At 40.2% G+C, this 25,775-nt stretch overlaps 2 protein-coding genes across 3 annotated transcripts in view; one reads left to right on the forward strand and one right to left on the reverse strand.

Moving 5' to 3' along the window:
- Nucleotides 1–2,861: 2,861 nt before the first annotated feature.
- On the reverse strand, nt 2,862–13,238 carry ENY2 (ENY2 transcription and export complex 2 subunit). Of its 2 annotated transcripts, none has more exons than XM_043879972.1 (5): nt 13,079–13,238; nt 11,635–11,711; nt 7,798–7,868; nt 6,519–6,593; nt 2,862–3,997 (listed from the first exon to the last, which is right to left on the reverse strand). In XM_043879972.1, exons 1-5 carry the CDS (start codon nt 13,082–13,084, stop codon nt 3,921–3,923), a joined length of 306 nt encoding a protein of 101 aa, XP_043735907.1. In that variant the 5' UTR covers nt 13,085–13,238; the 3' UTR covers nt 2,862–3,920. The 2 variants fall into 2 exon arrangements, with proteins under 2 accessions (XP_043735907.1, XP_043735908.1); XM_043879973.1 differs by having other exon boundaries at nt 13,151–13,232.
- Nucleotides 13,239–13,316: 78 nt separating this feature from the next.
- Nucleotides 13,317–25,775, forward strand: part of NUDCD1 (NudC domain containing 1) — an 89,797-nt gene continuing 77,338 nt past the window's right edge. Inside the window, exon 1 of the mRNA XM_043880039.1 lies at nt 13,317–13,660. Within this exon, the coding sequence (XP_043735974.1) occupies nt 13,543–13,660 (118 nt within the window). The 5' untranslated portion in view covers nt 13,317–13,542. The remainder of the gene's footprint in view (nt 13,661–25,775) is intronic.

Genomic DNA, 25,775 nt, shown 5'->3' on the forward strand with positions numbered 1-25,775 from the left:
TCCTTTGCCATTTATCTATTCATTTAAAAGAACATATTAGGAATTCTATTACGCACTCTGTTACGCATTGAAGATCAAAAGATAAGTGGGATAGATTTGTGTCATAGTAAAATCAGGGTGAAAAGATAATTTCAGCTCTCCCTGCTAAGTGCCATTATAGTGATTTTTTTCTATTCTGATCAAGTTATTATGTAGGCCTTTATATTTGTAGGCATTCTTATGGCAATTAATATTACTTGAAAATTCCTGAAAAATAAAAGCATCTTTCTACACAAGTGTAATCCTTGTATCAAACAAATCTAGAAGACACATAGTAAATAATTACATATTTCTAGTTTTTCCTAGGGCTTTCCAGGTGGCTCAGCGTGAAGAATACGCCTGCAGTGCAGGAGAGGCAGAGATGCGAGTTCAATCCCTAGGTCGAGATGACCCCCCGGAGGAGTAAAGGATAACCTCCTCCAGTGTTCTTGCATGGAAAATCCCATGGACAGAAGAGCCCAGCAGGCTACAGTCTATGGGGTTGTACAAGAGTTGGACTGAGCAACTGAACAACAGTTTTTCCTAGGAATAACATGAATCTGTAATTTTTTTTTTCTGATTTACCCATATTGCTTTTTTATAATTATCCTAATAATGTTTACAGTTTTAAAAATTATTTTCATTCTCTCCAGGTCAGCATTATCAGATCTATTAAGCAGATGAAGAAACTGAGGCAGAAGTCAGCCTTACCTGATAATTCAGTGTAATAGATGAGATCACAACTCGAATTGTCTAATTGCACCTGTTAAGTTTTCTTGGCAGATTCATCCAATGACTTTTGTGTGGTTTCTGATGATAAATATGAGGGGTCTTATGAAGCCACTGAGTAACATGAGATAGCCATTTACAAGAAGGGTTAAACCACATGTTGGATCGTTTCCAACATCAGCTACTGAGCAGCTGTCACAATTCTCTTGAGTTAGATGGAGTCTTTTTTCAGGTTATGTAAGTCCCATATCCAATTACCAATCCCCAACATCACCCAGGCCCAGGCTTGGCACTGCTCAACCAAATGATACATTGCGGTGCCAGAGCAAAGCGATTACATAAATAATTTACTTGGTCTTCTTTAATCCTATACAGGAGAAGCTTACGGTAATCCTCATTAGTATTTTACTCACGCACAGTCATGTAACAGTTATCTCCTAATGAATTTTCAACACTGAGCATGAAAGGGTGCAAAACTTTTAAAAGATGTATTCCTAATTTAACATAAATCAATGATGTGAGTCAAGATATATACAAAGTTGGTTTATTTGAAAGATATCAATGGTTCTAGATGAAAACTACAGGATAATTTCTAAGAGGTCAAAAATAAAAATAAAAAAACCTAGAGATAGTGGGGAATTTTTCGGTATTATCCTTTTAAAGCTAGGCTCTTTAGTATTTTGAATTGTTATTATTTTCAGTTCAGCTATTTTTGTTCCATTTTAAAATATTTTCCATTTTTCTCGTATTTTCTTTTGAGCTATTAAACTAGTATCTTTATGAGCAATTGGCTTTCATATACAGTACTATGAAATAAAAACTAATTGTTCAACATTTAGGTACCACTTAAGGTTGTTTCATTTTTGAATAACTGGTAGCATAATGGTGAATATAACTATTACTTTGGATCATTGCTTTATAAGAAATGAAGTGAAACAAAATCTTTTGGGACAGTTTTATAATTTTGTGTGTCTTGGACTCAAATTTTCATAATTAAGTCCAGTTCGTTCAGTGACTACACTTAAAACATAAATTCATCAGGAATTTGTATCTCTAGAGCATGACCCAAAAATTAACATGAGTGCATTCCTCAACTGCACTGGCTGCTACCTTCCTTCTTTGCTCCCATGTTTGTTCACCAGCTCATTCATGTGTTAACTGCTCTGTCCATTCACCCACAAATAAGTATCATACAAAATAAAGTCATGTTTTCTCCCCTCCAGGAGTTCCTCAAGTGGGAAAACCACTGTGCTGAAATCAGGAACAGGTGCTTCTCATAGAAAAAGTGGTCGGGAATCAGCACAGAGCAAGAAACGTCAGAATATTCTGGCAACAAGCTGAATTCTGAAAGGCAAGTAGGAATGAGTTAAGTAAGAAGGCTACCCAGATTGGTGCATTTTCTACCGTATTAGAGATATAGCAACTTGACCCTTTTGGGGATTCTTAACCAGAGAAATAAGTAAATGGCAGTTCAAGAGGAACCTAGGTGATATGGCTGAGCTTGAACTTTACCTATTGAGAAATTACAGGTAGGGGAATAAAAAGGACCAGACTTGAATTTTAGTAAGGTCACTTAGGCAGTAATGTGGAAGATATATGGAGGAGGCATGGAGCAACTGAAGCAAGGAAATATTAAGAGCCTACTGCAGTAATCTGGGTTTGAACTTAAGAGGGCCTAAGAGGGCAGGTAGTTGACAATTTACAATCTTGTGACACTCAAAATGGTCTTGATTAGCAGCATGAGCACATTTGAGAAGCCTGTCTGAAATACACAATCTTGTGCCACATTCCTTACCTTTAGAATCAGTGTTTTAACAAGTACTCTGGTGGCTCAAATGGTAAAGAATCTGCAATGCAGGACACCTGGGTTCACTCCCTGGGTCGCAAAGATCCCCTGGAGAAGGGAGTGGCTACCCACTCCAGTATTCTTGCCTGGAGAATCCCAGAGGCGGCTGGTGGGCTGCAATCCATGAGGTTGCAAAGAGTCGGACACCGACTGAGCAACTAACACTTCCAGGTAATCTGTATGTCTGGGAGGGAGAATCATTCAGACAGAATAGAAACACAGTATGGGCAGTTACTGGAGACAAAAAATAAATCACTCTTAGGTGTGGTCAGTTTGAGGTGTTTATGGAACATTCAAGGAAGCTGCTCCATAGCAGTTGAGTATGTGGATCCTGAGGCTGGGTTGGAGATGCAGTTTACCATTTATCAATCTGTTAGTATTTGAAGCCATGGTCCGACCCAAGTTTCCTGGAATCTGCCCAGGAAATCATATCATTAGGCAGAGGGCCCAGAGGGAGCACTAAGAAACATCATTATTTAAAGTTCCATATAGCGAAAGGTATCCACAAGAAACAGAAGGAGGTTCCAGTGGGAGGTCTAAACAACGTGAGAAGTGGGAAGAGTTCCAAGTGGCAGGATGGTCAACATTCTCATTTTCCAGCAGAGCTCACATAAGAACAGACAAAAGTCCATGCATTTGGCAATCTTGATGTCAAAGTAAAGCTATGGGTGGAGATTATTTCCCATTAGTTCGTTCTTGACCTTAGTATGTGGGGATGCAATTTAGTTTCTGCTTTCAAAGTTCAGATGAGTAGAGTATGTGAGAGGAGCTTGGTATGGAGCCACTTTGCAAATGTTCTCTCTTCCAGTAAGATGGTAAATTCTTTGAGGAATAAGGAAGGCACATAAAGATGAGTAAGACCCAGTCCTAACCCTCAGCGTTTATAACAAATAAGAAATAAGGTATCCATAATACAAGATGGGACATATATTATAAAATATAGGGATTCAAAAGAGGCATATACTACATCCAAACAATCAGAAGAGGCTGCTTACTTCCCTAAATTGTTAGTACAGAAATGTGCTTACTTAACATTTACATACTTAACACTTAAACTATATTAATTGCTGACTTTTCTCTCAACAAATCTGATGAATTATTAATAAAGTCCCACTTATTCCAAAATCCAAGGAAACTTCAAACTCATTCATGAGATATTTATTAAAATAACACATTTAGGGAAAAAAATCAATACAATGTATACATCATTACTGAAAACTGTATACCATCATACAAAAAAGGATTTTATTTTGGGAAGTCGATTCCTAATTTATGGCAAGTTTTACTTTAGAAATAAAACCACAAAACAACACAATCTAATTCAATCTTAAAGGCTGGCATGCTGAGCAAGGAATGTTCTTATTCTTTGTAGGAGTTCCTTCTTTACACTGTCAGGTACCAGGGCTGAAATATAAAAATAAAAACATAAGAGTAAGACGGTTCCAATTAATATTTATCAATTTGAGATCTGGTACTTTATTCAGGATTACCAAGTGAAATTTTGTAAGTAACCCTCATGCTTCAAAAAAAAAGACATCTGAGAAAATAAAGTATATTTGAAATTTATTATTTGAAAGAACTATCCAATATCTAAAAATATACTGCACATGTGAAAATTCTTTAGGAATAGAAAAGGCCTTTCTGAAAGAGAGGCTATAAAAGATTGCTAAATCTGATTCAAATGGAACTTCATAAGCCTGGTTAAAATCAAACAAAAAAACAGAGAAAGCACTCTTACAAAAACAGGGTAAACTCTCTACTCTATAATTTCTTCAACTTGATATGAAAAAGATTAGCAGGCTTACAGAAAAATGATGAAAGGAGAAGCACACAGTTCTTGAATGTCAAAAGAATTTAATCTCACAACAGAAATGAAAATTAAAACTACCATTCAGATAGTATGTTTTACCAATCAGACTGGCTCAAATCCAAAGGTCACTAATATATGTATTGGCAAGACTTAGGGAAAATTGGCCCAGTTACATTGGCTGGTGGGAGAATAAATTGATACAGCATATTTGGGGAGATAATTTGGTGATACTGTATTGAAATAAATGCATATATTCTCTTAAATCAACAAAGATGCAAAAGCTTCAACAATAGTTGTTTCTGTCATATGTTCATATTTCAAATCTTGAATCATGTGACTGACTCTATTACCTACTCTGAATATTAAACCAAAAATGGGGAAATGGGAGTTCCCTGGTGGCCTAATGGTTAGGATTGCAGGCTTCACTGCCATGTGGCCCAGGTTCATTCCCTTGTTGGGGAACTGAGATCCCAGAAGCTGCAAGGCACAGCCAAAAAAAAGAGGGGGGGGGGGGGGGGAAAGGGGGGGGAAAGCCCTGATCCTTGAAACTTAATATTAAATGTCAGTTATTAAATCTACACTATTTCCCCCCTTTCTGGCTACTAATAAATAAGGACAAGAAGGAATTAACTTTAACCTCTAAAGTTATTTGCTTGAATCCAGAGGAAATGAAATATTCAGATATAATTCAATATTTCTACAACAAATTCCACAAATGACAGAAATAAGACAGATACTTCTTTTTATAAATTTAGTATAAACCTGCCAAATAAGGACTACATAATTAAGTCCACTGGAAATGTGATCAGTATGTATATTAAATATACTTTTACTCAAAATTATGATGACTGAGAACAGATCAGCTGCCTTGGGGTTACGGATGAGGTGTGACTATAAAGGAATAGCTTGAGGGAGTCTTTTAGAATGAATCTATACATGGTATAAAGTTCATAGAACTGACACTAAAAAGGGTCAATTTTACCATATGTTAATTTAAAAAAATACTTTCTTAACAATAAAAAGAAAATATTTATTTTTACTTTTCTTTTTTGCTAATTCTCTAGCAGGGGAGCTATAAGGGATTGAAATATCCAACACACAAGCACTGAAGGAAATACAGAGATAATTTCTACCCTGTTAACAGATGTACTTCTTAAATGTTAACAGATTAAGCATAAATTACAGAAGAAAAGTAGAAACAAAATATAGAAATTCATTTAAAAATATAAATCCATGGGGAGGGCAATAAGTACTGCCCCTGCCCTGAAATATGATTGATTAACAAAGTTATGTTTTAAAAGATGGCTGGAAAGGACCATGGGATGCTATAGCTCTTTCCAGGTGGTAGCAATTCAGGGGCCTAGTATTCCCTAGTAATAATTTCAAAGTGATTTACTTTTCACACTTCAATTCTTTTTACTTTTTCTGTGCGAAGAAACAACTAATGGGTTATCTAATTTACCTGCTTCCACTTATAACTACAACCACCCCCTACCGCCTTCCTCAAAATAAATGAAAATAATCTAGTTACACCTAATTATTACATATAGACTTAACATTATTTCCTGTTTCTTTTGGTTTCTCTTAACAAGGTATTAAAGGGAGAAATTAAGAAAGCAGCTGAAGTGTGAGTCTTAAACATGAATTACCCAATCGTGAAGTTACGGAGCTACCAGATTCTTAATTAGACATACAAGAAGACAATTTTGTTTATTTTTAATAAGGAAAGCAAGCAATGACTCATGGGTTGGTGTAAAACACTAAATTATTAAACATCAGGCTAAACTTTACAAATCCTAGCTTCCGGTAATATTTGCCTCTATAAAAAAATCCCAAATTTTAGAAATTATCTGTTTTAACAACCATATCAACTTACAGGGGTATATTGTTTTAAGAGTACAAAACATTTTACACTTCATTTGTTACTCAAAACTGTGCAAGAAAGTTGGCGAGGCAACTATAACACTTTCCAAAGAGAAGATGCAAGTATACCCACATAATTTTAGAAAGAGTGCTTTTCCTTGTTAAAAAAAAAAAAGAAAACCTGAACCAGCAAAAGAGAAAACAAATCATGTCTTAGCCCACATTTCCTTTCACACAATTTGTATTCCTTACCTCTGCCTTTTGGTGTGATTTCAGCCACCAAGTCATCAACAGTAACGTGTTCTAGTCCCTTTTCTTTAATTACCTCTTATGCAAAAGCAAAAAACAAATCATATCATTTAAAATCATTATCTGTAAGAAAGATTTTCATAGAGGAAGGGTTAAGATCATGTTTTTAGAGTCCAGACTGGTCTTTAAAAAAAAAAAAAAGAGGACACTTCTTTTTTTCTTTCTAATGAAGATTTAGTTCAATCTTAAACACAGCATGTATTCACCAGGTCCAAAACATAAGACAAACAGTTGTAACAAGTAGAATGAATTTGAACTGTAAATTCAAATTGCCCAAAATTAAAATATGGAACAACTCCTTTGCTCCTTTCTCTTTTCTATGCTGGACCAAGAGGAGGAGGAGGAAAGCAGTTAGCACTTACTGGACCCTTATTATGTGCTGGGTGCTTTGCAGTATTTAATATTCATGATTATCTAATGGCCTGCGCATTTTTCCCACTTTGAAAGTGAGGCAAGTGATGCTTAAAAATTAAGTAACTCATTCAAACACGACTTGAAATCCAGCTCCAGTCTTACACCGAAGGTCTATATGACCTTAAACTCTATGCTTTTGTTAATTTGGCACACTGCCCTCTTTGTATTAACGATATCAAGTCTCTATTATCATTACCATTTGTAGAAACCATTACAATGAGAATTCATTATAAATATCCAGAATTCCATCATGCCAAAAGCTGAGCCAGAAAGGAAGGAGGCTCACCTTAGTGACTTGTCGAATCTAGCTAATGGCATCATCATCAATACCCAGTAATTTCACAAGCTTCCATTTTATAATTTAAAAAATATAAGTAATTTTCTAAGAGCTTTTATAGATGATTTTTTTCAAAAATAACACTAGTAAAGACAGGAGATAAAATTTCTATAAGTCTGCCAGCCAAAACATGCTCAATATGTTACTAAGAAAAACTGACTAGGAATCACTAATGTTTCACTTCCAGTAGGCACACTGAGAAAGGTGGGATATTTCATGCCAGAGGAAATCTTGCCTCAATTGTTTTAAGAGAAACACAAAGAAACATTTCTAAAATTTAAGGAACAGGTCTACATATGATCACTCAGTGCAAGTAGTCTATACCACATGATTCAATTTTCTATTTGTGTAAAACTATGCTTGAACACTCAATATATCTTAAAATACTGATTATAATTTTTTCTAGTGAATTTCAGACCCATACAGTTGAGAGCAATGGAATTAGCTTATCTTCTAAATGAAACTGATTACCTTTACAGTGTGCCTTCAACTGATCCTTCCAGCCACATTCAATTAATTTAGCTCTCAGCAACTCTTTGAGGCTGTTGAAAAAGAAGTGTTTCCAAATTAAACTACAGCAGCGTACAGTATCTTAGATAGGAATGTTTGAAGCAAAGCTTCACTGTTCAATGCAATATCCCCTGCCTTCTGGTTACAAAACTTTTAATTTAACCATGATCTAATCTTGGTTCTATCACTAAAAAGTTCTTTGATCTTATGTGAGTCTTTTAAATGCTGAGCCTCATTTTCATCATCAATAAAATTCAGTCAAGTGGGTGGGACACAATACTTCGTAAGAAACCCTACTTGGGTCTTCTTAAACACTTTCTACTTCCCTCCACCAACAGGAATATTGTGGGTTTTGTACAACTTCAAAAGGATATTAGTTGAGTTTGAAGCAGCTGTACTTTTGAAAGCTTCAAATCCCAGAATCCATTCTTTAACTACAAATTCTTAACCGTTAACTATCTTACTGCCCCATTATCCCTCAATCTTATAGATTTCCCCCTCCCTTTTTCTCATTACCCTTCTAAATTATACACTAGCTATGTTATGTGTTGGTAGCTCAGTCATGTCTGACTCTCTGTGACCCCATGGATTGTAGCCTGCCAGGCTCCTCTGTCCATGGAGTTCTCCAGGCAAGAATACTGGAGTGGATAGCCATTCCTTTCTCCAGCGGATCTTCCCGACCCAGGGATCGAACCCACGTCTTCTGCATTGCAGGCAGATTCTTTACCGTCTGAACCACCAAGGAAGAATTTTAGTTACTACATTAACTATGGTATTTCATTAATTCTAAGACTGTACTTTCCCACATTTTAACAATCCAGTCATTGGCCTGCCTATCATAATTTAATTGGCAGTATTTTCCTTTCTTAATGGTTAAAAAAATAATGGTATGTATTACAACTAATGACATCATGGGTGCAAAAAAAATTTTATCTTCTGCAAAACCTACTGCTATAAAGCCTCAATCTTCAACCTAAATCATCTCATTTCTAAGCTTAAACATGTCGAGTCCCAAGCCAAACTGCTTCTTTTTCAATATTCCTAACATCCACTACGTGGCCTTTCCATCTTGATGTTTAATTAAGTAATTTAATCTTAACAGGACCAAAACCCAACTCGTGCTTCTCTTCCACCTCAAGCTGTTCTTACCAGAAAGGCAACTCCATTCGTCTTGGTGCTCAGGCTAGAAACCTTGGCAGCCTCCTTCACTCAGTAATTTTGATAACACTAATATCCAATCTATAAGCACATCCTATTGGTTCCAGTTTTTAAACATATACCTGAAATTCAAATGCTTTTCACCACCTCTGCCATTACTAGATAGTTCAAGCCACCATCTTCTCTTGACTGGACTGCTGCCAAAGCCTGCTGACTTGTTCCCCTGCGACTTCCCCTGTACACTGCCTTCTCCTCTCCCAGCTCAAAACCCTCCAAGGGTCTCCCAGTTTACTCAGAATGCAATTTCAGGTCTTTACTATAGCCTAAGTGACCCTGCATGGTGGGCCCTCTCCCCAGTGATGTCTCTGACTTTACTGTTTCTCTCCCTTACCCAATGGACTCGGTCTCAGTGGCTTCCACGGGTTCCTCAAAAGGCCAGGCAAGGGGATGTCCTGGCAGTGCAGTGGTTAGGACTCGGTGCTTTCACTGCAGGGCCCTGGCTTCCATCCCTGACAAGGGACTGAGGTCCCACAAGGTGTGTGAAATGCCGCCAAAGAAAAAGAAAAAAGCCAGGCAAGCTGTCTCAGGACTATGGCTCTTGAGTCTCCCCACTCCCTCAAATCTTTCTGATCTCTTTATCAGTGAGGTCTACATTTTTTCCTTTCTATAACACACCTGATTATTCTCTGCTTTACTTTTCCTCTAGAACTCCTCACCATCTGACACATTGCACATGTATTTTCTGTCTCCTTCCATTAAAATGTAAGCAGTATAAAGAACAGACTTCATTTTGTTCACTATTCTATCTTCAGACCTTAACAGGACATGGCAAATGGTAGAAACTCAGTAACTTAAAGCTACGTGAATGAAGACAAATGAAAAATAATACATAATCCCCTACAGCCATTCCTGGCAATACTATCCTCTTGGTTTCCCAAGGCACTGTTTTAGAGGCTTTCTTCTTCCTCATTCCTCATTATCAAGGGTTGTTGATTTTACTTAAAAAAAAAAAAACAACTTAAGTTCTTTCCTATTTTGCTATTTTACTTTTAGCCTGATATTATCTCTGCAATCTATCTTTAGTCCTTCAAATCTCCTTCACACTGCCAAAATAACATTCCTAAAGTGCAACATGATCTAGTCAGTCTCTTAAAATTTTTTAGTGCCTCCCACCACCTAAGGATAAGTCAACAAATGTTTTTGCAAACCTACCACCTATTTTTCTGCCATTTTTTTGACGGTAAAAACACTCTGCAACTCTGGTGTAAGAAATCTGGGTAAGGGCTCTAGCATGGAAATGTGAGCTAGGCAAGGTGGATCATGAATGGAACAAGGATGTAACCAAGTTAAGTCCATTGCTGAAACTACTAGGAGAAAGGTAGTCTTAGCTGGAGATGTACATTTTGAGCTCCTAATTCCTGCAACCTTGTGTGTAGTGCCTTCTGGAAAATAAAGCCAACAGAGGAAAGCAGACATGAGAGAGGAAAATAAAGACATATTCTTGGTGACACTTTTTGAGAGACTGGACCCAGTGGTGCCTGAAGCACCTTCAAACCCTAGACTTTCAGTTACACGATATTATACATTTCCATTAGTTGAGCTAGTTTCTTATCTTTTTTAATGGAAAGATTTCTGATTATACAAAAACCACATTTCTCCTGTCCACTGTCTTTCACATTTTAATTGCACAGTTCCCCCAGAATATTATCATATTAGAACAAATTTCTTTGACTTTGCATATTTGTTTCCATCTGCCCAGACTGTCCTTTCTCTTTTACTGTGCTGGGGAACAACTAATTCTTCTCTGCCAGACAAAGTAATACTTCCACCATTCTGGGAGGCTTCACTGATCATCTTAAACTCCAGGTAGAAGCTGAAAGTTCCCTCTTAGGGAACTTATGAGGATTTCTCTCATACAATTTATCACCCTGCTCCTGGAAGCCTTTTTTGATTCTTTAGCCTCTCCTCTGCACTTGCAAACCTGTTCATTCTTCAGATGTTTACTTGGCAAATTATGTGCTAGGTGATGATGCTGGGTATACAGTCTCTGCTGTGGAGGAACTCAGATCCTACTTATACAAACTAGCAAAGTAGGCCACTATAATACAAAGTAATTAAATGCTATGACAGAACAAGGTATTTGGGAATTAACAGATTCCTGGAAGAGATGATATTTAAATTAAAACCTGATAATGAGCTCAAATCAGTTAAAGATGGGGGAAAGAATAATATTTCAGAGAGTAAGAACAGCAAATGCACTCTGAGGATATGAGAGCTTGGTAACTGAAACTGGTTCCATTATGTTGACTCTCTGTTAAAAACTGGGCAACATTTTATCTCCAATGGCAGTTACTTGGGTATCTATTTTTCTTCTCCTTTAGACTACACATTTTTTGAGAGAGAGTCACTTCCTGTTCATCTTTGTACATGATTCACTTCCATCCAAGTCTTGCCATATTGAACAGACCTAAGCATTTTTTTTTAATTGATGTTAGGAATTGAAGTTTTGAATAATCTCAATTTTCTGTAATTATTTCTACTAACATCAGTATTGTTACTTGATAACTAGATTCTTGTAATATAACAAAATTATAGTTTAAAGATGTTAAATGTAATTTATTAACACAATCTATTACTTACCGTTCTCTTTCTCCAGTTTCTATCAACTTTTGGTTAATCGCTGCTCTCATCTGCGCATCTTTGTTCATCTTGCTAACCTGAACATCAACATGTATTTTCAGATATAGAACACTTACGAAGCACTGTCTTCTAAATCCTCTAGGCTAGCACCTCAACACATGTTACAGTCTATCAACTGAAGGGGTGATAAATTTCAGCAATGTGTTGACAATGTCATTACTCTCAATATTATTTACTGTTTCCCAAGAAGTCATAATGATGAACTTTACAATTCCCCCCCCATATACCCTTCATTAATAAGTCTTTGGATAATAACAATTACTGTACATTTATCAAATGCATATGTGCCTGGCACTGAGCTAATGTGTTTTTATCTCATTTAATTCCCAGATCTTATTCTTTTATGTAAGTAGTATTAACACAGTTTATATTTTACAGGTGAGGAAACTGAGGAGCCAAGATAGAAAAGTGAACTCAGATACTGTGACCCCAGAAGCCCCCAAATACTCTAACAGCACATAATAACTGACTGTTAATCATTTCTGCCTCTTAATTAAATGCATTCAAAATTTGGGGGAAGCTATATAACCTGAATATCAATAAAAGATTAAGTACAGTTGGTGACAAAATTTCCAGGTAAGGCTCTTAATCGCTTTACTCTTCACTAGGATGTACAGAATTACAACCGCCAAACTAGCTGTGTGTGGGTGTGTATGTTCTTTATCAAAACTTGCAGGTTGGGATAAAGAAAAAAGAAATCTCAAATAAATTTCTAACTTAGAAAATTCTTAATTTTCAGTAAAAACAGACAACCAAAACGATGTAGAAATAGGAGGAAGGTTAAGTTGTAAAACTTGGAATAAGCTAACGTTACCCTACTTATCTGTCATTAACTTGAGAACTTTTGTCGTCTCCCAGCTCGCCGCCTATAAGAAACCTGAGAGTGGCGGTGAGTTTTCAGAGTTGTGTTTTTTTTTTTAATGCAACAGGAAAAGGAGAGGTTGAGAAAGAACTAGGATATGTTTGCTTTTGCAGTTGGAGGCTAACATTTTCAAAATAACACTAAGGTCTACAGTCAGTACCTTCCCTAGAATACTGAATTTGATCTTGCCTTCGCCCCGATACTACGGATAGTGACCTTGGACAAGTCAGTTCTTAAAGGCCTCAGTTTTCTCACTGGTAAAACAAGGGCGCTAGGGGATCCCTCCCAGTTCAGACATTCTTTGGGAAAATAGAATAGGGCGGAGACAGCGGGAGAGGCGGGAGGGGAGGAGCCAGAAAACAAAGCGAGGACTGGCTTCAGGCCAACTCCGGTAGCACGCCCTGTCGGAGAGCCCTACAAGGCCCGCGAGCGCGGGTCGGGGAAGCTAACGAAAGACAGCACATCGAAAGGAGCCTGGGCTGGGCCCGGGTCCCGGCCCTGAGGACCACGGGCATAGCTCACCACCATCACCGCGGGCGAGGGCCGTCCCTTCCCAGCGACGAAATGACCCTTGCGCTGACGACCGTTACCTACCACACTCTTCGGCTGCCCGGACCTAGACCCTCAGTAGCTCGGGCACCTAAGCACACAGAAAGCTAGCACACGCATTTCCGGGGCGGGGTCTCGCCACCCTGCCTATAAAGTGAGAATTTAACTAGCGCGGGCCGCCTCCTGGTCGCTCAGCCTTCTGGGTAAGAGAGTCCAGATCCTGCTGTCGGACGGCCACTGAGTTCCCGAAAGACTACATATCCCAGCATGCAACAGAAACAACTTTCTCGTGGACACTACATTTCCCAGAAGGCACGCTACGCCGCAGTGTTTTCTGGGATGAGAACCACGCCGCCTCCAAGCCAAGGTGCTACCAGGGAAGCGCGGACCTTTCAACGAGAGCTTTACTAATTCTCACGCTGGGCCCCTGGAAGGCGATGGAGGTAGCCGCTAATTGCTCCCTGCGGGTGAAGAGACCTCTGCTGGATCCCCGCTTCGAGGGTTACAAGCTCTCCCTAGAGCCGCTGCCCTCTTACCAGCTGGAACTTGACGCAGGTGGGAAGCGGCGGCACCCTCTCGCACTCTGTTCCGTTCCCCTTTCTTGTTTCCTTCGGCGCGACCCGTCGTGCATTTTCTTCTTTGCTGACTTCGGCTAGCCAGGCGTCTGTGGCTTTTCTCACGGTCAAGCCGAGCTGGGGTTGACCATGGCTTTCTTTGGAGAATGACGCCCATCCCCGACCCCCAAGGGAGTCGCCTTCGAGTAGCTCTGGCGTAGCAGGACCGTGGGTTCCGTGGGGTCTGCTGCCCGGGCTCCGAGAGCCTGCCCAGGGTACTGCCTAGGCGCCGCCCGCCTGTCGGTCCTGGTCTGATCCCTGCTGCAGAGAGTGCTCAGGACAGGCTTTGCTCTTGGAGCATCCTCTGTGTACGTTGAGAAGCCACATCTCTTTGGAGGACCTGCTCCTGTCCTCTGGCTGAGACCCAATTCTTAGAAACTCCATTGCAGTTATAGGCTCTGTCAGATTGAGGACTCTGTCGTAGATTTCATCTCGAGAAAAAAATGGAGACGAGTTGGTTTAGTACCCACACTTCTACTACTTATTTTGTTTATCTGTCGGTGGCGGGAATAATCGTCCCCGTTTTTACAATGTAACGAGTGGCATTTTTGTTGACGATCAAGAGCCCAGAGATTGCATTTTTAATACGCAACCCTGCTGATTCTGATTCATGTTGTCAGTGGATCACACTTTGAGCGATAATCTAGAGTTAATAGGTTTTATAGTATCAAGCAAGGGTTTATTCGTTTAATGGATAAATTATACAAACTCAGCAACCTCTCTTGAGAGCCTGTTTTATGTTACATGCTGATACAATCAAGATGAATATGATACAGTAATGTAAAGTTGCTATTGTCTAGCTAGGAAGAAAAGTGTAAGCCTATAATTACAAGAGGATGTGGTAAGGCAGTGATTGGAATATGTACAAAACATAGTGATGGTGTTTCCATGTTTGTCAAACTAGCCAGAGACATCTAGGAAAGCTTCCTGAGGAGTTGATATCTCAGTTGGGCTTTAAACAATAGGTAGGAGTTGATCAGGGTAAGAGACAATGAGCTTGCTGTTTCTTTTCATTCCTTCTCCCACCTTACATAAATAAATGATAACTCCATGTTAATTAGCCTTACATTAAAAAACCACCTCAAAACTCAGTGGCTCAAAACAGTAAGCAGTTATTAGTGCTTGTAAGTCTCCAGGTTAGCTAGGTGGTTCTAGTCATGACTCGGCTTTCTCATGCATTTGGGGTTCTCTGGCTTATAGGCTGCTGTAAGATGATTTCAGATGGTCTCCTCTTGGTTTGCCTCCATGTGGTCTCTCATCCAGCAGGCTGCCACAGGCTTATTCCAAGAGACAAGCAGTGCACAAGAGTTTTTTCAGGCTCTGCTTGCAGTATGTTTGTTGTTGTTCCCCTGGCCAAAGCAAGTAGTATAATCAAGCGCAGAACGGGTATGTATGGGAAGACTTCTAATGCAGGTCGTCATAGTCATTTATGCTTTAGTCATCTTTGATGTATTTCTTTTTTTTTTTTTTTAATCTCTGTAGGGAAAGAGCAAATAAGCCAAGATCAGCAAATTAGTAGTGGTCAGGCTCTCGCCCCACAGCCTCGCTCTTGCCCCACGTTTTGTAAATACGTGGTTGTGTAACAGCTGAGATCATTTCCTGCACTGTGCCGGTGCAGTGCCCCATATGAGCAGCACCTGAGAAGCCCTCGGCTGCGTTACAGCTGTGTCCGCTAGGTCAGCCGTGAGAGGAGAGGATACGGTGTTCCTGTTTCTACGGCTGCCGTACCAGTCAGGAGACAATAAACATGTCTGCCATTCCTACAGGTCCTTGAGTTTTCTTCCATCATCCCTGCTCATGCCTTGCCTACCGTGGGTTCAACAGTGCGCAGTGAGGAACAGCGAGACAATCACCTATTCAGTTTCTCAGCAAGGCCTGTCAACTCAAAATCTTGTCTTCTCCATGCCTCTACCCTGGTCCAAATCATTGATATCTCACCTGAACGATAGTACCTTCCTGACGAGTCTTCCCACTTTCGATTTTGGGCACCTTCATTCTATTCTCTTTAAGGTAGCACTTGTGATAGTTTTTCATTCTTTCTTTATTTAATATTTGTTTCCTCCACTAGACTGAGCTCCGTGGATACAGTGGTGTTTCTCTTTTGCTCAGTGCTCCCTCTGTAGAGACAGTGGTTGGCATAGTGGATACTCAGTACATTAGCTGAGTGAAGAAGAGAAGAAGTTGTTGAGGTCATTCCATTCCTGGGAAAGCATGAGCAAAGGGGAAACAATTAGACTTTGTGCAGGGCACTACTGCAGTGCTGTTTTGCAGGAGCAAAAAAATCTACTGGGAGAGTGAGAAGATTTAGGTAGGTGAAGGCACTTTTTATCTTTGGCTTTTTTTTTTTATCCTGTGAGTCAGTGTTTCCCAGACTTTTCCATGGGCAATTACCAAGTAAAGCTCAGCTGTCATAGATTTACCAGCTTTTTAATTTCCTTCGTGGAGCTGTTTCTTAAAAACTATCATGTCCTCACCCACCTTTTCATAATCAAAAGGATATTTTGACACCAAGAAAGCAGGAAGCAAAATATCACAATAAATATTCCTATTAATTGAGTACATTGACTTTGTGAAAAACTAAGATATTCTTTTTCTCCCTCATTTCACCAGTATTGGTCTTAGATTATTGTTTGGGATGCACAGGTGGAGGTGATGAGGTGTTATTTACCTTAAGGTCTTAAGTAGAGAAGGGAAATCGCTAAATTGGGGATTGAATAGTTCAGTCTTCGGGTCTTTCCCTGTGGCTCAGAGGCAAAGAATCTGCCTGCCAGTGCAGGAGACATGGGTTCAATCCCTGTGTCGGGAAGATCCCCTGAAGGAGGACATGATAACCGACTCTAGTATTCTTGCCTGGGAAATCACATGGACAGAGACACCTGGCAGGCTACAGTCTATGGGGTTGCAAAAGAATTGGACACATCTTAGCAACTAAACCAGGAGTTCACTCCTAGGCTCTGGGAGATTGAGTTTGGAGGATGAGGGGAGTGGAGACAGGGATACCAGTTTGGAGGCTTTGTGGTAGTTCACATGAGCAGCTTTCATTAAGAATTACTTGAGGATGATGAAGAAAAGGTTAATTCTTTTAAAAACTGCCATTTCTAGAGAGATTGTGAGATGATTGAGCTGCTCCTCCCGATGGTTTGATTTCTTTTATAACCAGCCCAGGGGGTTTCAAATGAATTCAACAAACTGTTGGCAGGCTCCTCTGGTGTGTGACGCTCTGCATTTGAGATGTGAGAATGAAGGTGGGGTGTCTGGACTCAAAGAGCTCAGAGCATTGAGTTTTATTCTCTTGTCTTATGTGTTGTTAAATTGCTCTAAAACCCGCTATGCTACCCCCTGTGACATTGCATAAATAGTAAATGTCACTCTGTCTTTTTCTATCCCAAAGGACTAAGCAATAAAAATCTTTTGTATAAAATGTAACTACCCTTTGACCCAGCACTTCCATTTCTGAGCATTTCTCTTACATTTTTTTTTTTCCCCTAGACTCTCCACTTAGTAACTGTGTATATTTTCACTTAGCTAACTCATACTCCATCCTTTCATCTTGGTTTACAAGAAAGTCAGATTCCTTTCGTGACTATTAGAACCTATACTATAAAATCTGTACAAATTAGAATATGTACTTTTCCATAGACCGATTCTTCATAGACTTTATCAAACTTCTCAGCATTTGGTATCTGTTTTCTCTGCTAAGACTATTCTCTGTTGAGAGTCCTGTATCCATCTTTTTCAGTGTTTCATCTCTGGGGCTGAAGCATGATTGATTAGTAGCAGATGATTTTATATCACACACAACATTAAACAGCTTTTGTTGTTGTTCATTCACTCTGTTGTGTCTGACTCTTTGGGACCCCACGGACTACAACACGCCAGGCTTCCCTGTCTTTCATTATCTCCCATAGTTTTCTCTAATTCATGTCCGTTGAGTCCATGATGTTATCTAACCATCTCATCCTCTGTCGCCCTCTTCTCCTCCTGTCCTCAGTCTTTCCCAGCATCAGAAACTATTCCAGTGAGTTGGCTCTTCACATCTGGTGGCCAAAGTATTGGGAGTTTCAGCATCAGTCCTTCCAATGAATATTCAGGGTTAATTTCCTTTAGGATTGACTGCTTTGATCTCCTTGCTGTCCACGGGAGTCATAAGATTCTTCTCCAGCACCATAATTTGAAAGCATTAGTTCTTTGGCACTCAACCTTCTTTAAGGTCCAACTCTCACTTCGGTACATGACTGCTGGAAAAACCATAGCTTTGATTAGATGAACCTATGTTGGCAAAGTGATGCCTTTGTGTTTTAAATATGCTGTCTAGGTTTGTCATAGCTTTTCTTCCAACAAGCAAGCGTCTTAATTTCATGACTGCAGTAACCATCCGCAATGATTTTGGAGCCCAAGAAAATATAGCCTGTCACTGTTTCCATTGTTTCTCCATCTATTTGCCATGAAATGATGGGACCAGATGCCATAATCTTAGTTTTGAATGTTGAGTTTTAAGCCAGCTTTTTCACGCTGCTCATTCACCTTCATCAAGAGGCTCTTTAGTTCCTCTTCATTTTCTTCCATGAGGGTGGTATCAACTGCATATGTGAGGTTATTGGTATTTCTCCCAGCAGTCTTGATTCCAGTTTGTACTTCGTCCAGCCTGGCATTTCGCATGATTTACTCTGCATATAAGTTAAATAAGCAGGGTCACAGTTCACAGCCTTGACGTACTCCTTTCCCAATTCTAAACCAGTCTGTTGTTCCATGTCTGGTTCTAACTGTTGCTTCTTGATGTGCATACAGGTTTCTCAGGAGGTGGGTAAGGTGCTCTGGTATTCCTATCTCTTTAAGAATTTTCCACAGTTTGTAGTGATCCACATAGTCAGAGGCTTTATTGTAGTCAATGAAGCAAAAGTAGATGTTCTTCTGGAATTCTCTTGCTTTTTTATGTGCTCCATCGGATGTTGGCAATTTGATCTCTGGATCGAGTTTCTGAATCCAGCTTGTACATGTGGAAGTTCTTGGTACATGTACTGTTGAAGCCTAACTTGAAGGATTTTGAACATTACCTTGCTACATGTGGGGCTTCCCTTGTGACTAAGAATCCACCTGCAGTGTGGGAGACTTGGGTTTGATCCCTGGGTTGGGAAGATCCTCTGGAGAAGGGAAAGGGTATCCACTCCAGTATTCTGGCCTGGAGAATTCCATGGACTGTGTAGTCCATGGGGTCACAGAGAGTTGGACACGACTAAGCAACTTTCACTTTCGCTTGCTACATGTGAAATGAGTGCCACTGTGTGGTAGCTTGAACATTCTTTGACATTGCCTTTCTTTGGGATTGGAATGTGGCCAGTCCTGTGGCCACTACTGAGTTTTCCAAATTTGCTGGCATATTAATTGCAGCACTTTAACAGCTTTACTGAGATATAAATGACAATAATCTACAGATATTTAAGTGTATAGTTAGTTTAGACATGTGTCCCTATACACTTAGGAAGTCATTACCACAATCAAGAAATTAAACTTAGCCATCATCCCCAGAATTTCCCTTGTTCCTTTCTGTATCTGGCCCAGAGTTAGTCAGGAGGGAACAGTTCAGTTCAGTTCAGTCGCTCAGTCGTGTCCGACTCTTTGCAACCCCATGAATCACAGCACGCCAGGCCTCCCTGTCCATCACCAACTCCCGGAGTTGACTCAGACTCACGCCCATCGAGTCGGTGATGCCATCCAGCCATCTCATCCTCTGTCGTCCCCTTCTCCTCCTGTCCCAATCCCTCCCAGCATCAGGGTCTTTTCCAATGAGTCAACTCTTCGCATGAGGTGGCCAAAGTACTGGAGTTTCAGCTTCAGCATCAGTCCTTCCAATGAACACTCAGGACTGATCTCCTTCAGGATGGACTGGTTGGATCTCCTTGCAGTCCAAGGGACTCTCAAGAGTCTTCTCCAACACCACAGTTCAAAAGCATCAATTTTTCGGCGCTCAGCTTTCTTCACAGTCCAACTCTCACATCCATACATGACTACTGGAAAAACCATAGCCTTGACCAGACGGACCTTTGTTGGCAAAGTAATGTCTCTGCTTTTTAATATGCTGTCTAGGTTGGTCATAACTTTCCTTCCAAGGAGTAAGCATCTTTTAATTTCATGGCTGCAGTCACCATCTGCAGTGATTTTGGAGCCCAAAGAAATAAAGTCTCTCACTATTTCCACTGTCTCCCCATCTATTTCCCATGAGGTGATGGGAGCAGATACCATGATCTTAGTTTTCTGAATGTTAAGCTTTAAGTCAACTTTTTCACTCTCCTCTTTCACTTTCATCAAGAGGCTTTTCAGTTCCTCTTCACTTTCTGCCATAAGGGTGGTGTCATCTGCATATCTGAGGTTATTGATATTTCTCCTTGCAGTCTTAATTCCAGCTGTGCGTCTTCCAGCCCAGCGTTTCTCATGATGTACTCTGCATATAAGTTAAAAAAGCAGGGTGACAATATACAGCCTTGACGTACTCCTTTTCCTATTTGGAACCAGTCTGTTGTCCCATGTCCAGTTCTAACTGTTGCTTCCTGACCTGCATACAGGTTTCTCAAGAGGCAGGTCAGGTGGTCTGGTATTCCCGTCTCCTTCAGAATTTTCCACAGTTTATTGTGATCCACACAGTTGAAGGCTTTGGCGTAGACAACAAAGCAGAAGTAGATGTTTTTCTGGAACTCTCTTGCTTTTTCAGTGATCCAGCGGATGTTGGCAATTTGATCTCTGGTTCCTCTGCCTTTTCTAAAATCAGCTTGAACATCTGGAAGTTCTCGGTTCACGTATTGCTGAAGCCTGGCCTGGAGAATTTTGAGCATTACTTTACTAGCGTGTGAGATGAGTGCAGTTGTGCAGTAGTTTGAGCATTCTCTGGCATTGCCTTTCTTAGGGATTGGAATGAAAATGGACCTTTTCCAGTCCTGTGGCCACTGCTGAGTTTTCCAAATTTGCTGACATATTGAGTGCAGCACTTTCACAGCATCATCTTTCAGGGTTTGAAATAGCTCAACTGGAATTCCATCACATCCACTAGCTTCAGGAGGGAACAGGGAGGAAGAAAAAGGCTCCCCTTGTAGCCCACCAGGCTCCTCTGTCCACATGATTTCCCAGGCAAGAATACTGGAGTGGGTTGCCATTTCCTTCTCCAGGGAACTTTCCAACCCAGGGATCAACCCAGCTCTTCTGCACTGGCAGGCAGATTTTATTTTTTTTTTAAACCACTGAGCTACCGGGGATGCCCCTAAGGTTTATAATGTACATCTTTAAATTATTACATGGTGCATTCAAATGATATTTTATTATTTCATGTATAGTTTAAGAAGCTTACAAAAGTATACTTCCATTTCTCTCCTTTATGCTTTGTCATGCATTTTACTTTTACATATTACTATCAACTTACGTTGTTGTTCAGTCTCTTTTGTGTCCGACTCTTTGGGACCTCATGGACGCCAGGCTTCCCTGTCCTTCACTATCTCCTGGAGTTTGCTCAAACTCATGTCCATTGAGTTGTTGATGCCATCCAACCATCTTAGCCTCTGTCGCCCCCTTCTCCTCCTACTCTCAATCTTTGCCAGCATCAGAGTCTTTTCCCCTGAGTTGGCTCTTCACATCAGGTGGCCAAAGGATTGGAGCTTCAGCATCAGTCCTTCCAGTAAGTATGCAGGGTTGATATCCTTGAGGATTGACTGTTTTGATCTCCTTGCTGTCCAAGGGACTCTCAAGTCTTCTCTAGCACCACAATTTGAAAGGATCAAATCTTAGGCACTCAACATTTTGTTTAAATAGTTAATTATCTCACATAACTCCATGGCTGATTCAGGTCAATGTATGACAAAACCCACTGCAATGTTGTGAAGTAATTAGCCTCCAACTAATAAAAATAAATGGAAAAAAAAAAAAAGATGTAAAAGTGGGGGAAAAATCTTAACATATTTACTCCTATGGTTGCCATTTTTGGTGCCCTTCGTTCCTTTATGTCGATCCATAGTGTTATCTGTATAATTTTCCTCTGCCTAAAGGACTTTTAATATTTCTTATAGTGTGGGTCTTGTGGTAATGGAATATTTCAGCTTTTGTGTGTCTAAAAACATTTTGCCTTAGTTTTCAAAAGATATTTTTTGCCAAGTACAGAATTCTAGGATGACGGGTTTTTTTTTCTTCTTCAGTACTTTAAAGATTTTACCCCTCTGTGTTATTACTTTTATTGTTTCTCATGAGAAATCACATGTTATCCTTTGTTCTTTTATGCATGATATCTCTTTTTCCTCTGGCTGTTTTTAAGATTTTTCTCTTTCATACTGATTTAGAGTGGTTTGATTGTATTGTGTGTTGATATGGTTTTCCTCATGATTCTTGTGCTTGGGGTTTGCTGAACTTCCTAGATCCCTGAATTTATAGTTTTCATCAGTTTTGGCAAGTTTTCAGCCATTATTTCTTCTACTCTTTTTTTTTTTTCCCCTTCTCTGTTTTCTCCTTTAAGGAATCTAGTTACCCATTATTTATTGATTTATTCATTTTCGGCCGGCTGGCTCTCCGTTGTTGCCTGCAGTCCTTCTCTAGTCGCGGAGCACAGGCTGTAGGTACGTGGGCTTCAGCGGCTGCAGCCCATGGGCTCAGGAGTTGCAGCCCACGGCTCTAGAGTCCAGGCTCAGCAGTTCTGGACACGGGCTTAGCAGCCTTGCGGCACGTGGGATCCTCCCGAATAAGGGATTAAACCACTGTCCCCTGCATTGGCAGGTGGATTCCTAACCACTGGACCTGCAGGGAAGTCCTCGTTACCCATTTTTAGATTATGAGACGTTAAACCCCAGCTCGTCAATGCTGTGTTTATTTTTTCTGTTTTTGTTGTTTTGTTTTTTGTTTTTGTTTGTTTTTGGCCATGCTGTGTGGCATGCAGGATCTTCGTTTTCCAACCAGGCAGCCTGTGCCCTCTAAAGCAGAAGCAGAGTCTTAAACACTGGACTGTCAGAGAAGTCTATTAAGTCTGTTTTATTTTGGATAGTTTCTATTTTCGTGCCTTTAATTTCACTCTTCTTTTCCAATGTCTATTCTGTCATTAATTCCATCCAGTGTATTTTTCATCTTAGTTTTCATCTCTCGAAGTTTGATTTAAATGATTTTAATATCCTTCATGTCTCTAGTTGTCATTATGAACATTTGGAATGTACTTTAATGTTTTATCCTGCTAATTATAACTTCTGTGACCGTTATCTGTTGGCATCTGTTGATTGATTATTCTCTTCATTGTGGGTTTTGTTTTCTTTCCTCTTTGTGAATCTGGTAATCTTTGGATGCAAAAAGTTGTGAATTCTACCCTATCAGGTGTAAGACACTTTTGTATCCTTATAAATCATCTTGAACTTTGTTCTGTGATGCAGCTGAGTTACTTGGATTAATTACATTAACTTCCCTGGGTCTTGTTTTTTTTTTATTTTGTTTAGCCAGGTCTGGAGCAGTGCTGAGTCTGTGGCTGAGACAGGACTGTTCTGAGTACCCGGCCTATGAGTTAGGAGTTCGCTCTGCTCTACCTAATGGGAACGGTCACCGCTCCCAGCCTTGTGTGAGTTCCCATCGCTACTCCCTCTAGTCCCTTCAGTTGGTCCTTTCCCTGGCCTGAGTGGTTTCCTCAAACATGTGCCGTTAGTCGTCTGCTGAATATTTGAGAGAGGCCCTCTGCAGATCTCGGGAGTCCCTCTCTGCAGCTCTCTTCTCTGGTACTCTGCCTGATGATCTGTAGCTGCCTTGGTCTCCCAGACTCTCAGTTCAGGTTCCTTGACCCAGGCAGTGGGTCACGCTCTCCTTCACTCGCCCCTCTTCGTGCTATGGGCTGGACACTCAGTCAGGGCACTAAGCTGGGGCATAGTAGAGCTGACCTCATTTGTTTCTCATCTCTTAAGGACCACTGTCCTTTGTTGCCTGTAGTCTCATGTCTTGAAAATTACTGTTTTATATAATTTTGTCTGATTTATTTTGTCTTACTGGTTGTTTCTGAGGGAAGGATAAATCTGGTCACTACTATTCCATTTTGGCTGCTCAATACATGTTTTTAAGTGAGAGAGTAATTTCTGTAGAATATTAGAGCTGGAAATAAAATTGAAATGGATTCATGAGCATAATGAGAAAATGGGAGTGTAGACTGTTTTTTTAGAGAAGTTTGAGAAATACAGGGCGGAAGAGAGTTCTGCTTTGAGTGCAGAGCAGAGGAAACCATTCTCATGTGTTTTGTGAGTGCGGAGTTTTTTACATATTTAGGTGAAGGAGAAGGGGCCAGTGAAAAGGAGATAACCATCTTGGCAAATAGATGGGGAAACAGTGGAAACAGTGGCTGACTGTATTTTTCTGGGCTCCAAAATCACTGCAGATGGTGATTGCAGCCATGAAATTAAAAGATGTTTACTCCTTGGAAGGAAAGGTATGACCAACCTAGACAGAATATTAAGAAGCAGAGACATTACTTTTTACAAAGGTCTGTGTAGTCAAGGCTATGGTTTTTCCAGTGGTCATGTGTGGATGTGAGAGTTGGACTATGAGGAAAACTGAGCGCTGAAGAATTGATGCTTTTGAACTGTGGTGTTGGAGAAGACTCTTGAGAGGATCCCTTGGACTGCAAGGAGATCCAACCAGTCCATCCTAAAGGAGATCAGTCCTGGGTGTTCATTAGTAGGACTGATTTTGAAGCTGAAGCTCCAATAGTTTGGCCACCTCATGCGAAGAGCTGACTCATTTGAAAAGACCCTGATGCTGGGAAAGATTGAGGGCAGGAGGAGAAGGGGACGACAGAGGATGAGATGGTTGAATGGCATCACCGACTCAGTGGAGATGGGTTTGGGTGGACTCCGGGAGTGGATGATGGACAGGGAGGCCTGGCATGCTGCGGTTCATGGGGTCTCAAAGAGTCGGATACGACTGAGCGACTGAACTGAACCAAACTAAACGGGCCAGTGAAAAGGAGATAACCTGAGGAAGGGCACAGAAGAGGCAGAAGAGAAGGAAATCATCAACAGCTATGTGAGAATTAGCCTTGGAAGGGAGAAGAGGAACAGGGAAATTAAAAATTAACACTCTTCTTAGGCATCATATAGCAAATGCTTCACATGTTTTCAGTATAAACCTGTCAATAACTTATAGGATAAGTATTGTCCACTTCTATGACAGGTGAGAAATCAGAGTAGACAATTAGTTAACATACCCTTAAGCTGCTCATCAGAGGCTAACCTGACCCAAAAGCACATACTCTTCTTGGTCCCTGGGCTGTTTCTTCAAGGCAAGGAGAATAAAAGCTGGCTAAAAAAATTTTAGACAATAATTAAAGGGAGAGAAAAGCCATGTAACCGTTGTTTTGTGTAAGTTTACTATAAAATTCATGCCTACTCTTCTGGAGGAAAATTTGGGGAAAAGCAGATCTAAGTATGATGGTACAGAAGCATTATATAAAAGTTTAGCGGGAGCAGTACTGCTAAATCTAGCCTTGCCTTGTTCTATACATTTGCTTCAGAACTAGCTATACAAACTTGTACTCTTGCTTCCTTACATCTTTATGTGAAAAGAGCAAACTCGGCAGCTAGGTGAAAAGAAGATAAATGGTCTAAGAAGTGACCTTTGTAAAGTAATTCAGCCTAATTGTAAATTCTAAGAGGACAAGAAGCTGTAATTGTGGCCATCCTTAGCATCCTTTGGACAGGGATCATCTCTGTTTTATTTACCACTATTTGCTCAATGCCAAACACCATGTCTGGCACATGATAGACATTCAGTAAATGAATTTGTGAATGAAAATCTATAGATTTTTGAGGTCCCATGCATGCTAAATAAGAAAGGTAAAGATTAAGGGAGACTCCCCTCTTGTTAGGCTCCAAGTGCTTTTTAAAAGAATAAGAAAAAAGGCCTTTCCAGCAGGGCTCTTGTAGTATATTTCCAATAATAAAATAGTTTACTACACTGACTTCTTAGCTCTTTGTTAAAGAGGTCGCTCATCTTCAGTCAACTCACAGAGCCAAGCTAGCTTGGAGACTCCTAGCCGTCCTCTCCTCCTGTAGGCTCCACAGGAG

This window comes from Cervus elaphus, chromosome 21 (assembly GCF_910594005.1).
Source record: "Cervus elaphus chromosome 21, mCerEla1.1, whole genome shotgun sequence".
NCBI lineage: Eukaryota > Metazoa > Chordata > Mammalia > Artiodactyla > Cervidae > Cervus > Cervus elaphus.